Genomic DNA, 17,892 nt, shown 5'->3' on the forward strand with positions numbered 1-17,892 from the left:
ATAAAGACAATAGTATGGCAAGAAGATGCCAATGTAGAATAATGTAATCCACAGAATAATTCAACAACATGACAGATGAAAAGACGAAAAATTAGCAACATACTATTAACTATGTGGATGCATCAGGAAATATACAGATAGACATTTTGGTGGTGTAGTGCTTTTTTTTTTTACTATCTTCAGGCTCACTTTAGCAAGGCTGGTACAAGTATTAAGAGCCTGTAAGTGTGAGACAGGCCAGTAGGACTTGAAGAGAGATGGATCTATATATAGATTTTTCTTCTCTTGAAGTACAAGTGCTAGCAGACTTTCCTCAGTGCTCAGATTGAAGTTACTGTTGCTGAAGAGGAGGCAGAAAAGGTATCTGTGCTTCAGTTTGCAAGATCACAGTTTCTGAAACTGTCAGTGTAGGTGAGTCTCTACTAAGAAATAAGATTCTTGAATGTAGCAAGCAGTCATGGGTCCAAGTTCATTTCTGCTCCTCCTGGTCTGAAGTGCTAACGAGAAACTAAAGAGTGGGGCAGATAGCTCTTTGTGTGTGGGAAATAACATCTTAATCTGCAAGTTCTTCTTCCCTCAGAGCACTGAAAGCAGACCCTTAAGTCTGGTCTTTCGATACCACAAGAATTTATGCCTCTAGTAAGCTGAAATTAATCTCTCCTTTATAAATGCACACTGGGAAAAGGGATTTTTGGCATGACTGACAATGTCATGCCTACCTGGCTGGAAATTTCAGTATTTGTATCCTGTGCAACCCTTATTTAGGAGCAGGAATGGTCAGTGATGATGTTGGTGAGTGCCAGAGACTGGTGTTTGCCTGCATGGCTGCCAGCTCTGCCAGTCTCCTTCCCTGACCTGCTGGCATCTAGCAGCAGCAGAGTGTCTTCTGAAGTTAGGTGGGAAAGCCAGGCCTCAAGAGCACTGCTGCAGTCTCTCCAACACTTGTTACCATGACATACAAGGCAAGACAAAGGAGAGTGCTAACAAATTCCTTAATTGATGCATCATCGCTGATATCACACCAAGCAGGAGCCCTCCAGCTTCTGCATGTTTGCTGATGACTCTGCACTCATCCAGCTCCTGCTTAGTCTTGGCTGTTCTCCCACATACTCCACCCATAGCTGACAAGTTTTGTGCAGGTTTATAACCCCATTAACGTATGACTCAGAGCGCTGCTTATTAAAAAAAAGTTGTGTGTGGTCATACAGACAATTATAGGTACAAGAGAGGTAAGGTGGTGCTGAGAACAAGATAGGAATAATTATAAAGCTATTGGACTGTGTAAATGTGGAGGTAATTGCTCCTTCCCAAAGCAAATTAAACATAAATAATCAAATAACTCAGCAGAAGTAGTGAAGTCTCAAATTAATGACAATTGTGTTTTGAACTTTCCCAGGACCATCTAGCTCTAAGAAAGGCTAACAAGCACTTTAAACTGTAACTTATTGAAATGTTGAATTATAAAACTGGAATACAGAACACTACTACCCTTCCTATTTCAGGCATGTTAACAAATGAGAAAGTAACAGGTTCCTTGACTGAGTGTCCCAAAAAAACCCAACTATAACCCAGAACATTTACTGTTAAAACTATGAGCCCATGAAAATCCAAGTTTATAAAAAGTTGTTTACAGACTTGAAATAAAAGCATCCATCATTTTAATGCTGTAACTGCAGATTAAGACAATGCAGATGGGCATAATTTTCCATTCTTAATATGAGACACAACACCATGTGTCTTTAATATAGATACAACATATACATTCAGCTAGAACATTGGTTTATTCTTACATTTTAAATTCCAACTTAAGTCACTATCTAAAAAAAAGCAAGTGAGTACAAATGCAGTAAAGATCAGTCATTTAACACAATCTAAAATGTTATTTGTAGGATCTACAGAGAATGACAAGTTTTCTCTATTAATGCTTTGAGTTAATCCTGTATCCAAACATTTTTCCCAATAAGCATCAGATTATTTTTATGTTGGCTATAAAGCTGTCACTCCTCAATAAACAGACATGCTCCTGGTGGGTTTACCTCACTGTCAAAGATCTGTCAATTCATGCATCATCTCATAAGTGAAACCAGAGAACCTTTACAGCACAGCTCCTAGCAAATCCAGCTGAGCAGAGGCTGCTCATCACCTGAGAGGACTCCCACCACTGCAGCTCCTGTGCAATTGGTAGTGACTGGATGCTCCCAAAACAAGTTCACAAAATCCCTGAAGTTAATAGTTCTGCCTCCCTTTAAAAGAAAGCTATGTGACCTTTAATGGTCTGCTCAACTGAGCCTTCGTTTAGTGAGTCTCAATTAAATTTTATGTTTTGTGGCTCCCATTTTCTTGTAAGACAAGAAAAGAGTTCAAGGGATGGATCCTCCTTTGAAGAATTTAATTCCCCATGAAGAAAATGTATTTCCAGTTAAAGAGATACTCAAAGTTTGGGGGAAGGGAGTTTTTGTAGAACTTCCTGTTGTTTTTTTTTGTTTGGTTGTTTTTTTGTTTTGGGGTTTGTTTGTTTTACTTTTGTTTGTTTGGTTGTTGTTTGTTTGTTTTGTTTTGTTCAAAGATTTCTAGTGTTTTGTAAAGATGAATGAGTTTTCTGATTCTTTGAAATGGACAGTGTTCTGTTAGTGATTAGACAATTATTTCCTCTCTTCTTTCATTGCAATGAGGACAAAATCAGAGGGATGGTTAAAGAATTCTGGCAGTTATTTGTGACGAAGCTTTCCATGAAATCACCAGATTGCTCCAGTGATGCTGTAGCAATATAGTACTGGTTGATTTTCATTAAGAGTCACTGCAGCAAATGAATCATTTGCATATGTGTTCATAAAAATAAAAAATTCCTAGGCTGACTCTGCATACTTAACCTCAACATAACAAGGTCAAAAAATTAAGGCACAATGAAGTGCCTCACCTGAACTGGGCTTTGACATTTTGGCTTACCTTAGTTGCTACTACTGAAAAATTTAAGTACAAATCAGCATAAGCAATATTCCCAAATGTAAACATTTTCAGGGACAGGCCATTAGTAACACTTCTTTTACCAGTGTGTTTCTTTATTTAGTTAGGGGTTTTTTTAGTCAATTTAACATAAAATCACAGCTCCAAAAGGGAATTCAGAGTGCTGGAGAAAGAGGCCTAAACCCTTTTTCGTTTAATTTAGTTCTTTCCACTTTAGTTTATGCCTAAACTCTTTATAGATTAAGATATTTAGATATTTTCAGAAAATGCCACACACCATTGGGGGTGTTTCCTATTGCCAATATGAAATAAACATGGGGCATAAATGAGTTTCTTATACCCTACTTACAGAGTTACACACCTGAGTCTGAACACCTCATAAACTGATTTTGTTTGCTTAGTATCTAAATGTGAAGCGCTTTCTTGGGGCTCTCTTCTGCATATTTTTGTGGCCCCATGAGGAATGGGTTATCAGGATTAAAGGTTTCCACAAACTAAAATAATTCACATTCCACCATCACTTCCTTCACAGCTGTCGTAATCACCATGCTCCAGAAAACCAGACAACTTGTGAAGACAGGAATGAAAGACTCATGGAGTCATACAGGTTTTTCAGGATTAACTGATTTCTTTTCTTATTTTTATCTGAAATTTAACATTATAATTCATCGGAGATTTTTTATCTCATTCTTTTTCCTAGTGCTTACTACTGATGTCTTTCAATGTGAATTTCTGCCTCTGTCTATCTTCCTGGAGAAAAACAGGTACTCATGACATCTGCTTTTTGACTGCTTGTATTGACTGCTTGAATTGAGTATTGACTGCTTTTGAAACAGACAAGTAAAACTCTGTATTAGCTCTTGCCCAACAGAAATTTGATCTAATCCATTGCTAAACTGTGATTTAAATATATAATATTTTCATGTAATCATTTTCTTTTTCCTGCTCACAGATTCATGACTTGTTACAAACATTAAATATATTCTGGTTTATTTCCAGTATCAGGGCAAAAGAGTTCCATAGGAAAAAACCAATGAATGAAAAAAATAGTGAATTATCTTGGAAAGTGTCTCTTGATTTAGACTCTTTCTCCAGATATGAAAAATACTAGTGAATTGGGATGAGATAAACACTGTTTTCATACTCACTGACTTAAATATTGAAACTAGTTTTCTATTTAAAAATAGTTCTACATTATCATAAATATTAATACCTCAATAGTTTTCTTTCAAGAAGCAATACAAGTTAATATTAACTCAGCCTGGAAAAACTCAGAAGCCACAGATTATCATTTGTGTGGAATCTTTTCAGCTTTTAACTTTTTAATGTCTTTTGTAGTGAAAAAACATAACATTAATTTCTCAACAAAAATGAATTTGCAACTAATAAGGGCATCTGCAACAACTTCTTCTTCCAACACAATAATGAAACTTCTTTGTATGTCCCTACTTTCTCACTTCAAACCATCCGGTTCTATATGGATGTGCTTAGGTAGTTTAGCTTAGCTAAATCTCACTGCAAGAAACAAAACTGGTCTAGTTATTAATTTTCACTGCTCATCTCATCTCTGTTTTTCCAGTGCAGCTTGTGGATGCAAGAAGTCAATGTCTCACTGCACCTATGCTGCCTCCATACCCAGCATCTCTGCCACTACATACAGGAGCAGTTCCATTTTGATGAATATTTAAGTTGGACTCATGATCCAGAGGTCTTTTCCAAACAAATTGATGCTGTGATACATGGATAAAAAAAAAAATTGGGTTGCTATGGTATTAAAAAAGTCTATGGAAAGCCTGCCAGCTACTCAAAGCTGGGTTTTACTAATTAGAGTTACCTTGATTAAAGGCTAGCTTCCAAAGATCTCCTGTGGATAACAGGCTTAACTTTAAGCATATGATTGATCCCATTACATTCACTGGCTTTAACTGGACTGCTCATAAAATTAAGCCTGTATTTAAATGCCTTTCTGGATCAGAACCCAAGTCCCTTAGAAGAGCTCAGGCTTAGAGCAGCAGTACCTTATGATGCCAGTATGATTCAAGTAACTGATGAACATACCTGTTTTTGCCATATTCTGTCAAACTGAAAAGCTGTGGAATTTTGCTTACACAGGTCCTGCAAACATTGTCTCCCACAGGTAACTGGGAATTCCATTTCATCAGAGCTTGTAAACAGGTGATACACTCAGCCCGAGCTGCTTACTAAACCAGGACAAGACACACGAGTGAAGATACTGGAATACACTGGAATACACTGGAATAGCAGCCATCCTGCTCCAGTGCTGAAGCAGGGTTTGCACCAATGTCTCGATGCAGCTGTGCATTCTTTGACATATTATAATAACCAAAAATGGCATTGTGAGTCTAATTTAGACTAATCAAGACTTTTCAAATTGTGCTCGTTATGTAAGACTATGTCTGCCAAATTCTTGCAATTGCAAAAAGAAGAGTGGAATATAAAGAGGATCTAATGTCTGGAAAATGGGTGATTAAGAAAGGTTGCATAAAATTGACAATTTTAAAAACATATACTCTTACCCCTCTCGTTGGAAAATAGTCCTAAAACAGTCCCCCAGGCTCTTGTAACTGGTTGGATCAGTTTTCCCTCTTTGAATTTGGAACCTAAAAAAAATACAATTTACATCACAGCATGAGAAGTCAGGGATTTTAAGTCACTTTTAACTTTCCAATTATTATATAAAAGGAGTTTTAAAGGGTTTTTTTATGTCTCTGATTCATTATTATATACTGTTCCTGATATACTTATTAACACTGTTTTCATAGAAGCTGTTAAACCAAGGAAAAGTAGAGCTTTAGTAGTAACTTTTTTTGTAGTTTATGGAACTCACAGTATAGCTATCACCTTTGACATTTACACCTCTTTCTAGTTGTTTGAAAAATAAGCTGTTAACCCTGTGCCTGATCCAAAGCCCACTGAAACTAATGTGAGTGTTTGAGTCAAACCCTGCTTTTGAAAATCTGGAATGTAATACTATCGTGTGTTGCTCATTTTTATATCTGACACAATTACAACAAAAATCAAACAGAGACATGAGCCGATATTAGAGAACCATTCATTTTTCATAATTCAATAATAAGATGAACAATAAAAGCAAGCAATGAATTATTCTAATTGAAACCTTATTTTCTCTATTTAAATTTTGACAATAAAAATTTCAACATGAAGCTTGTGGCCTTGAAAGGAAAATCAAGATTATGATTTAAGATTGTAAACTTCTTATTGTTATGATTTATGGATAGCAACAGTGATTTAACACACTATATTATTTTACTAAGTATCTCAGATAGAGGATCCTATTCCTTTCAGTTTAAAAACTGCAGCTGGCACATTCAAGTAAATGGAATGGAAATATTTAAATTAATTTTTAGCAACATAACTTCTTTTTAAACTGCTGATTACCAAATAGCACTAAAAAATAAAAAGAATATTTCTGTTGGCAATTCCAGTGTAAAATAGCCCTACATCAGGCAATCACTATACTGGTTTTATTTCTGGTTTCAAGGAATAATTCATATTACAGTCAAGTACACCACTTGTCACAGGTACACTGCTGTTCTGAGAAACATCAATTGTTACTCATTCTGATCACGATACTGGATCTCATTTAACTGAGATAATGAATCAAGGCATTTTTAACTCAAGGTTAAGCAGCGATTTTCTCCTCTCTCACAGAATTCAGTAAGGTCAAGTCAACATTTGCATTGTGGCAAAAGGCATTCATTGTTTTGAACATCAGTATTTCTGTGCTAACACAGCTAAAATTTTCTTCAATTTGAGGAAAAAAATTCAAGTGATGCAATTCTTTGGGCAATTATGAAGGCAAGCCCACACCTTTTTTAAAACAGTCAGAAGGAAACACTGAGTCCCTCCATAGTCCTAATAAAAGTAGTTCAGGCACATCTGGGATCTCTATCTGGGGTAACCTCTTTTATTAGCACAAGAACTTGCTGCCAAGTTGGCAGAAAGAAGAATGCTATTCAAGAGGCTTACACTCAAATAAGAGCTGGTGCATAACATTTTGTCTGAAAAGATCCCTTGGGAAGGCTAATAGTTGAAAAAAAAAGCCTCAATGCCATCAGCATAGTCCAACAGCAATACCAGCTACAGAAGCTTTTACATTGTGGCAGTCAAGCAATCCAAATTATAACAGAACCTAGTTGCTATGCACATTTTAATATATTTAAGACTTAAGATTGTTCATACATCTCAGCTCAAAATTAAAAATGTCTTTCTTTTTCTTAAAGGAAACTTGCAAAAACTCACCTCATACTTTCTCAAAGTATTTAAAAACAACATTTTCTTAACCCAAACACTTTTCCTCAAGTTTCAAGATTTGGCGTCCTTGTAAACTCAAAAAAGTACCACGATTTCTAAAGCAGCCTTTGAATAATGCACTTTGGTCTCTTTCACCCTGCAAATGCTCAGCAATGTCCTACTTGCATGTGTGTAAGGTTCCCCACTAAATCATGCACGCAAAACTGTTTGTTGAGCTGGGGCTTTAATTCCAGAGTCACAGTGGATCTCAACAACATAGTGAAAATATTTATATAATTCTGTTTAACAGCTTACACATTGGCAACCTCTCAACTAAATTTAAATTATTCAATAAAAATACGTCTTTTATGGCAATAATGTAAGTAATGGCATAAGAAATGCAATAATCGCGTAGGCAATTTATGTTTTATCAGATGAAGAATAACTTCTTGCTAAAGAAGTTAAGTCAAAGAAGCTTTACATTTATTTCACATATTTGTTTTAATATAGATAAGACTTTAGTGTTAAATGAGTCCATTTGTTACACTGAGTCACACAAATAACATATTCTTTCCTTTAGGGTTTTTGGATCCATTCCTTCCCTAGTAAATCTATTTTACAGCTTTAACAGCAATTCTAAAATACATGCCAATTATGTGCTTCAACCTAGATCTGCGAATTGGGTTCTTTGATTCAGAATTGCTTGCCTCAATAAAATCATGTGTAACTTTTTAATGAACTAACTAATTGATCACCAGCACTTGTTATAAGAAGCTCAGGGAAGAGCTGAAAAATATGTTTGGTTTTCCTGGGAACAGCAGTGGCAGCCTCTATTAGTAGTCTTAATAACACAGAAGAGCTAAAGCATTCCCTTAAAAGAAAACCCCAGCCTGGCCTGTTTTTAATGATTGTTTAGAGGAATGAACACAACTGTGGGATATGTAATGGCTTTCTCTGCTTCAAACCCGTTCCTTTCTAAAAGCACTATAAAAGCACTGAATTTCATGCATTTTTGAAAGTTGGATGTCTGCCTTGTATCCTTTCAGCTTTTGGTAGACCAAAAAAGATAAATTCCCCTCTAAATACCATTGGAGCACTAACTTCTGATCTAATAATATTGAAGTGTGATGGCAGGCAGCCCTCAGTGACATGCTGAACAGCCATATGTGCAGGAATGCTTTCCCAGGGCTGGGATGGACGACCTCCTACTCACTACCAGCATCCAAGAAGTGTCAGAAGTCACTGGACACTCCAACACACTATGTGTTTACTGCAAGCTTTATCACTTTAAAAATGAGCATCAGGCTAACTTTCCTCCCCTGTCATTTTCCTGCTTCTTGGCTTTCTGGGCAGAATGCTGTGGTGCTGAGCACTCCCAGCGCTCACTGAGCTGGGGGAGGCACTTTGCAGCCCATGTTGTCTCTTCCAACCTGGGACCAGCCAAGGCATTTACTGCCTGCCCCCTCGGCCCTTTGCAGTTCCTACATCCGTCTCCTGTGCCATGAGGGACATCACATTTTCTTTTTCTGGCTTGCAGCAACAGTCCAAAGGGCTTGGTCTTCCATGTCTCCTTTGAAGGAACAGTACCTTTGCAGTAGCTTCACTAGATACCAAAGTGCCCTGATAATGTTTAAGAAGAGAACATTGGGGTCCTTCCCTGTTCACTGCAGAAGACACATGTTTGGGATCTCTATAAAAAGTGGGAACCATGTAAAACTATTTGAGGTTTTGGGGTCTGTTCAAAAGGCATTGAAAACTGATGATCTAAAACCAGGGAAATATTTTAATTTACCCACACTAATCAATGCTAAAAATTCTACTTGTGAAAAGAATAAACCTAAATTATTGTTCTTTTACAAGCATGAGAGAGAACATTTTTTTTTTATGGTTATAACAGTCCTTGATCAATAAGTCTCAATGGGCTCTGCCTGAAATTCCATAATGTAGAAGATGCTTCAGTTCTTTCAGCACTTCTCTGAACCACTTATCATTTAAGAAGTGATCCATCATGCTGTGGAGCAATGACTCTACACAAACACATGCATCTGTTTCCAATGCCTAACTCACAGTCCTTGTCTGTTTTTTAATAGCCAGCATTTAATTCTGAGTTCAATAAACTCCTCAGTCCAGACCATGCTTTTCTGATCCTATTCCTATTGCAAAAGCCCTCTAGGTAATCTTTTCTAATAGAATCAATATCTATAGAAGAACAAATAGATGCATGTTCTTTATAAAAAAAGATTCTCTCACATCCCTCTATAATTTGCTAAATTTTTTGTTCATGTTTGCTGAATATCTCATCAAAGTTTTCTTGTGCACGTCTGCTACTACATTATCCAGATATTTAGTGTTTAAAGCCTGTTTACCACAACATTACCTAAAAATCCTCCATATTTTATTTACTGATCTGGGGTGGAGAAAGATTTCTAATTCATATTGACATTGTTTTAGCCATCTTAAAATCTAAAAGAAAGAAATCAGTATTTTCATATCTAGATTGAAGCAAATAGTGAGATTTAAGACCCAGTTATGTAGGACAACCACAGTGTGATATGGAGCAGTCCAGACTTGTCAGATTCTTGCCACTGGGTTTGCAAAGACCCTTGTGCATAAATCCCAGAATTTCTTGCTGTTTTTATGCAGCACTGCTGACTAGTTTGTCAACCACAGAGTTCAGAGGGAAAGAAAAACACTGACTCATAGAACCAAGCTTTATACCAGGCTGCAGTGCTTGCCAAGGAGTGGCAGCCTTAGCTGTATTTTCCTTCTCTGCATATCTCAGTAGGATTTTATCATACGTTCTACTTGGTTTTGAATACAGCTCCTAACATTTCCATTCATGGCTGGGGTTTGTGCAGTACCAGAGCAAATAACCTTGGGAACTGACGTATATGGGTGCTATAAAGAAGATAATTACATGGCATAACAACAAAACAAATTAAAATATCTGTGCAACTTTAATTTTAAAACAACTTTAAAATAAATGTACAGTCTTTGGAAAACTGAAAACGTGTACAGCTTTTTTGCACTTTCAGTAATTCCCATGATTCCAGACACTCCTAACTGTATTTACCACACCCTTATATATGTTGATAAAAGAATGTACAGTCTGAAGTTTTATATAAATATACATTATTTAACAGTTAACATACTTATAATAAAATAAAATAACTACATTATATTTTTAAAATATTTTCATTTGTTAAGTTAAACATTTATTCAGGTGTTACTATGAGTGGTATCTACTGATGCTTAAATTTCATGCAAAACTTTGGACTGGAAAATGGACCTCAATAATATAATTTATTTCACTTTTTGGCTCAATTTCTTTGAGTTGCTTATGTTACTTACAGGATAATAACTAAGTTGAGAGTACAATTCTGTCACTTATTTTAATAGTAAATCATAGGAGCTGTTAAAGAGCTGAATATTACTTTTCAAACAAAAAAAAGCCTAATTATCTTAGGCAAAAGATAGAAGTTTTGCTACTGCAGAGGTTCATATTTTGAGTGTTCTAGTATTGCTATGATGATTATTTAACTGTGAAAAGCATATAAGAATATAATAAAGTAGTAACATAAAGAACAGGTAAAGAGGAGGACTTATTCCAGTTATTCTCCATACTAGCCATAGATTTGTCTCAAATCTATGCCAATTAGATTTAGTAGCTGAATTTTCTTACAGTTCATATTTACCTTACAGAAATAAACCAAAATTATATATAGTGTAGCAATACTAAAAATTATTTCAAAATTCAGCACAATTAATTTCACTTTGTTGGAATTAATGATGCTTGTTAAGTTTATTCACCCCATTGAATTTTGGAGGAATTTGTTGGGCTTTTTAGCCAAAAAAAAAAAAAAAAGGAATAGCAATAATGGAAATAATTGTAAAGATACCCTGGAAGGTTTCTCTGCAGAGTTGATTTTTACATCAGTTAGAACATCAACTATCAGCTATGATGGTAAAATAAAAAACTACCAAAGGGAAACTGATGATTTCTACCATTTAGAAATGTGTTTATCAAACATTGCATCCCACAAATGTGTCTATTCCACACCTGATCTCAGCCTTTTTGCAATCCGGATATGTTCTGTCCTCTTGCTATCTGATTTGCACTTTTGTCTCTGAGAAAAATACCTCAGAAATTGCCATGAAAAATAAGTAGGGCAAAAGGAGGAACCACCACCAGCAGATGAGAAAGGAGCAACTGCCCAAGGTCTGAATAAGGGTATATTCATGGCAAAAGTTACAGCTAGATCAACAACACACTTGGCATTTTACAGCAGAATTTAGATGGAACATGTTGGCTGTTCTGATCAAACTGAACCCAGTAAGACCATTACCACCTGTGCCCTCCTTTTAGATTGGCTAAAAGCAATTCATATAAACCCTCACAAAATACCTGGTCTAAACTCTTTCAGCCTCGATGATGAGAACTTACCATCCATAGCTTACTCTGAACTTACAATTTTTAACAAGTATTTTTCCTAAATGAAGCACATCATTAAATGCAAAACTGGGAAGTCTTAAACATGAAAAAACAGCTTCCCTCAGCCCGTTGTCTGAATGTGACTCTTACTCTTAGACCAGAGAAAGGTACACTAATCAGAAGAACAACTTGATCTTTCCTGTACTTCCTATTTCTTTTATAGATGACCTTCACCCCTCTCTTGCTTTTATATTCAGGCTAAGCAGCACATCATTCCATCAAAAGCATCAGTGGGGAAAAGAATGCAGTACAGTAAATTTATTTTTATTTATTTAATTTTTTAGACACTAAAGCTGTATTTTTTTAAGATACTAATGAAGAACTCTTCTGATTTTTTTTTCTCCTGTATTGATTCTTCCATTGTGTGCATGGGACAAACATGCAGTAGCTATAACATCAGAAGGAAATTTTTCTTTACATGTAGTTTTAAAAAATATTAACGAAAAAAATAACTTGACCAGAAGCAGGTCACATTGATCCATTTAACTGTTTAATGCAGATCTACTCTTGTAATATTGCAGAAGAATAACAAAAAAAAAGTAGTCATAGCACTTATGTATGAATAATTTCATGTTTTCCCAAGGAAGAAATTCAGCAGAAACTAAGTTCAAACACTAAATATTTTAATAATCTAATTCCATTAATGACTGTGTGTGTGGAGGGGGAGTTCTAAACAACAAAAACAAAAGTAGTGAAAACCAAAACCTTTTCATTCCACACTAAAAACCAGTCAGAGAAACCTCATGAATGTGCGACTTCCATTTTATTCCATGGATGAAAATACTGAGAATACTTGAATTCCTGTTTTACAACAAAGTGGACATATGGATTGAGGCTCTAGGCTGGAGTCCTCCCCACCTATTACACATGCACAGCAAGAGCTGCCTGTCTTCCACCCCAGCCTCCAGGGCCTGGAATGCTCTTGTGTTTCCCAGGTCCCAGATACCACTGGCAGCTGTGGGGTTCTACAAGCTCCCCAAAAGTACCAGCCTTTCCTCATGGTTAAGGACTTGTAAATAATGCATATTGTTATTATCCTTTAGAAATGTCTCCAGTGTTCTTCTGTGTGAGAAGCCCATCCACAAGTCCTGCCAGAGCAGGAACAGCTCCGGCTGACCGCTCTGCCGGTGCTGTGGCTCTGTACAAGTTCTGTCAGTGAAGCTTTGCTTTGGCTGCCTAGATACAAGTTCTGAGCATTAGATGACAGCAATGATCATAAAAGGGACAGCTATTTGAAAGATCATGCAGTATTTTGTGTGAAGGATTGTGCAGTACATGTGATCTTAACACAACAAGGTCAGCCAGGATGTGCTGACTGTAAAAGCAATAGGCAAATTTAAGCACTACTTGTGTTTTCTGTCTGCATCTTCCTGCGTGTAAGGCACTTAGTTACACTGGTGAAAGAATGGGCAGAAACCAGGAATGGTAAAAAGAGCATTTTGTTTTTTACAGTGATGGTTTATTTCTGAAACCTTTGTAATATCTATTTCCTAAGTGAAAGCAACCCCCCCAAATCTATGGACTTTTTTGAGCCTTATCTAAGCTGGACAAATCATTCAAAATGGCACCACAAGGAATAATTTTGTATTGTCAGAGATGGTGAAGCTATTTGTGTGATTTTAAGTATGAACAGTCACTCATAGCCTAAGACATCAACAGAAGAAATCTGGTTTTCATTAGTTTTGAATAAAGTCTTATATGTTTTCCTTCAAAACAGCTTATAGAGAAACAAGGGACAAACTGATGAGGAATACAAATTAATGACTAGAAGACATTTCACAACAACTCATATATTATATGATAATTATATTAGGGCAGGCAGTCTCATGTATGTATGCAATCTCAGTTCAGGGAAAACTGAGAATGTGGTTTGGCGGATTTCAGTGTGAAACGTGTCTGCTAAAAAGTGTTGAATTTTTTTATCTCAGTTAAACTTCTAATACAAAAATGTATGTCCTCTCTTGACCTCTTGTTGGAAAGCAATTCTTGTGTCCTGTGACACTACTGTGATCTATGACCCTTTATTGAGCTTCTGCAAATTAGCATTGCTAAAGAACTGAAATGTAGTTATCAACACTTCACCTATCAGTTAAGTAATATCAGGTTAGGTTTTGCTGCCTTTAAATGGTAAGGGTATTCTCCATTACTCCAAAGAGATGCAAAGGCAAATCTCAACACAGCTTTGTAAACTCAAACACGTGTCTGATTACCCATAGAAAGGCTTCAAATGATCCCTCACTGGTCACTACTGGACAATACCTGAAATACAAACAGCAAGCCCTGCTCTAAACCCCTCAATTTCAGAAAATGTAGTAAAGATGTTCATGCTACTGGAAAAAGTAATATTCTTCCTCTACAATTTTTGTAGAAAGGGCCAAGCACTTCTACACAGTTTTCTCAACAAAGCTTTGATCTCAGTGTCTGTTATGGAAATCTCACAGCACCTCTCCAGAGAAGGCAGAAGAATTTTTGCGGCTTTCTGGCATGAAGATGGAGGGGGAGGACTTTTAGGTGGGTTGTTCAACACTTTTCGGTATTCATTAACATTTTAACTCCTTTGATGAGATCAATCACCTCACAGCTGAATGTATTCTTAATTTTTTTCTTTTTTTTGGTATTAAAATGATTTAGCACCAAAAATTTTCAAACCACAACAAAATCTACATTACACTTACTCCCTATGGCCAAAGTAAGAAAGATAACAAAAAATATCTTTTCTCCCAAAGGAAAGAAATGGCCAAACACAGAAATCCAAATTCATTTTTAGAGGAAAACAGCCAAAATGAAATTGTGAGTTGCTGAAAGAAGTGTTAGTTTTGTGCTGGAAAATATTTGAAAGGGAAACAATTTCATTAATTTATTGTGGCTGAGATTTCTTAAATACTGGAAAGGATGCAACCAGACTAAATCTGCTGAAAAATACAGCTAAATATCCTGCACTTGAAAGCATTAACACACGTGCCCTTTCTCATTAACAGACAAACCACTTTAAATGACTAATAGCCAATTCACATAATAAGGACATTGCCTACTATGCATGTGCTGCTTCCACAAAAAGATTACTTTTTTCCTAATAAATTGTATGGCTAAGTGACAGACAACATACAGACTTAAATGAGCAAAACAAGGAAATTCTGAATTAAAGACTGAAACTTAGCTCTTACCCACCCAACTGTGCCCCAATATTACAGCTTATGTGGAATTCATTATCGACCAGTGCTGAGTGATCTCAGCAATTCTTAACATACAGTAGGACAAGGCAAGTTAAGGATGAAATTTCCTCTGAAGCACTACGACTTTCACTGCTGTGGTGACTTATAGTAAAACTAGTGAAATATCGGAGCATGTGCATTCTGAAATTCAATTAATCAGAAATAGTACACTTCTATAAAAATCAAAACAAAAATGTATTCACTTAACACTAAGGAAAGTTTTCTGTGCATTCAAGTTGTAGCTTGCCAGTTCTTTTGGAGTCCACAGATACATAAAGACACATTTAAGAAATTTTGGTGTAACACTAAAATTTATCCTAGTAAGCAAGGAGAAACGTTTGACACCTGTGAGTATACCCTATTAATTCACCATATGAAGATAAGAAAAAAAGAAGGGAAATGAGTTTTTATATATTCAGTGTAGTGGAAAAACAGCAGTTATTTTCAGACTTCAGTAGGTTAATTTTTATTTTTCTAACTCATATTATTAACAGTTAACAACAAAAACTAATGCTAAACAAGACTCAGGAGAATCTAGAATGCAGGTTGCACACCCAGGTCAGAAGAATAAGTTTGATTATTCAAAGCTGTTGTTGAATCACAGTTGTTGCTACAAAACAAAACTGTCAGGATACTTTTTTTTTTTTTTGCAGAACCAAATAGCCCCACACATTGAGATTATTTTTCTTATTTTTAAATACACTTTTGAAACTACCAAAGTTCAGCATTGAGTACTTGACATCTCAGTTTTATACAATAGAAAATAATGCTGTAATGGAAATACTAGCAGGGTCTTGACAACAGCCGTGTAAGGCTGCACTTTTATATCACAACAAACTCTTCCAGCTGAAAAAACTCACTTATTGCCCAGGATGGTGTGGAAAAAAGATCGTTGTTGCTTCAGAAAGACAGTTGCTTGAAAATTGGCATAAAGTGGTGAAAATTATAAAGGAGAATTACTTTTTTTCCCCTGAACTCAACCTAACTACTCCAGAAAGTAATGCACAAATCATTCATTATAATGAGTCATAACAATGATTTGTGATCTTCCAAGTTTTCATTTTACGCCCCTCTGTTTTTCCTTAAAGACAGGAGGATAGACAAAGACTGGAAACTTTGGGTCATATGGATCACGGCACCACTGCTATGTCTGGAATTTTCTTATAAATATCCTATTGCTCTGAGGTTCATAGGCCTGACTGAAACAGCAGGGACGATCTCATTTGTACTTTTATAGTTGTAGAGGGATTTGCAAGAGTTAACACAATTTTCCATAATATTTCTTACCGACTTCAGGAGTAAAGGGAGAGTTCCCTTTTTAATCAGTATCTGAAACATTGTTAAGTCTAAAGGGAAACAGGAATTCTTTCAGATTTAACAAGGCTTTTCCAAGTGCTGATAATTTTAAAGGTACAAAACAAGGCAACTTTTGAAAAAGAGAGGATTTCAGTGAAGCGTCTGTGGGCAGCAATCAGTGCAGTAGTCTGGAGGGTACACTTTTCAGCAGATTTTACTGCTTTCTTGCAGCCTTGTGCCTTTTAAAGATTAAAAGATTATTTTTCAAAAAAGAAATGGTATATCATTCCTTTTGAGTTCATGAAAATATTCAAATCAAGAAAGTATTGTCAGGTTCTGTTTCAGTGAGGTCTATGTCAGAAAACAAACTATTTCACTAACCACCAGTGGGAAGCTAGAAAAGCGCCTTCATTTTGTATAGTCACAGAAGTCTTTAAAGGCTTTCTTCTCACATTCTTCTCCAGGCAGACAGGCAGGCAGGCAAACTATGCTAACATGGCTGATCTGACTCAGATATTGAGCTTGAGGACTGAAAAACAGAAAGAAGAAAAGGCAGTTCTGATGTTGTCCATGCAGTATTTCTCAGGGACTACTGTTCTGTTTCCTTACCACATTCAGTACCTCTTCCATGTACACATTTAGTCAAGTCTCCATAATGCTACATGGATTCAGAGATAGAACTAACAGAACTATTGAATTGTTGAATGCCCACTGATAAATAAAATAGGATTGTTGAAAACTGACTGCTGGAAAAAAGTGGGTCTGCATGCTTATACAGAATTAATAGGTAATTACTTTATGTATATTTTTATATATAAAATGAATAGGATGATGATCTTGCTGGCAAATTTCTCTGTCTTGTCTAATGCCAAACTAAGAGTGCAATAAGTAAAAGCGTAAGTGTTCGACATGTAGCCATACCCCCTCCTATCCTCTTTTTCTTAGCCCATATGCTAATGGGAAGGCAACTCTCTGAAAGAACAGCATCATTTATCCTTTTCCTAAGTTACGCTATGATGCTTTCAAAGAACCAGCTGTATAGAGGTTTGCTATGTGATATGATACTAGCAATAGCTTCAGCTGCTTCATTTTGGGTAGAATCTTTGTGCAATATATGTGTCTATGCACATAAATAGGGATCCAAGTATTTGTAAGAATCAACCTTCCCTGCTATGGAGTCTGAAAGGTGCCATCTGAAGCATGAGAAGGGCCTACTGTACCTAAATTTTGCAGAGTACATTGGAATTATCCTTGTTAAAAATCTAAAGTTTGATCCATTTGTGGCCTGAACCCCTTCCAAGAATAAAGCTGACCTTAAAGGTCTGCAGAAAGGTATCTCCAGTTTTATTACGTGCAGGGGACAGATTTTAGCCTTCTTTTTCAAGACTCTCTTGAAAATGCAGACAGCCTAACAGCTAAGAGATGTATCACCCGCCAGTTTATTAGAGGTCATTTATTAGAGGTCACAAGATGCCAGCTTGCCATTGGAACTGGCAGCAGAAACCACAGCCTGAGAACTGACAAACATTGCTGCTTTTGTTGCAGGTTTTCCCCTATGAGCCTGTGGTCTGGGAAAAGGGCAAATAGTGAAAGTCAATCACAGGGGATGAGTGATGGATATATAGGGAGTGAGCAAAATTATGAAAATAGGCA

General features: G+C 36.3%; 1 protein-coding gene across 2 annotated transcripts in view; it reads right to left on the reverse strand.

The window, feature by feature from the left end:
• The window catches only part of SLC25A21 (solute carrier family 25 member 21), a 232,233-nt gene that overhangs the window by 51,510 nt on the left and 162,831 nt on the right, over positions 1-17,892 (reverse strand). Inside the window, exons 1-2 of one of the 2 annotated variants that reach the window (XM_036384708.1) lie at positions 7,249-7,332; positions 5,502-5,585 (exon numbers count right to left, since the gene is read on the reverse strand). In XM_036384708.1, coding sequence (XP_036240601.1) covers positions 5,502-5,585; positions 7,249-7,253 — 89 coding nt within the window. In that variant the 5' untranslated portion in view covers positions 7,254-7,332. Of the gene's footprint in view, positions 1-5,501; positions 5,586-7,248; positions 7,333-17,892 lie in introns of those variants that run through there. The other variant, XM_036384707.2, reaches the window with a different exon arrangement.

This window comes from Molothrus ater, chromosome 6 (genome assembly GCF_012460135.2).
Source record: "Molothrus ater isolate BHLD 08-10-18 breed brown headed cowbird chromosome 6, BPBGC_Mater_1.1, whole genome shotgun sequence".
NCBI classification, from domain to species: Eukaryota; Metazoa; Chordata; class Aves; order Passeriformes; family Icteridae; genus Molothrus; species Molothrus ater.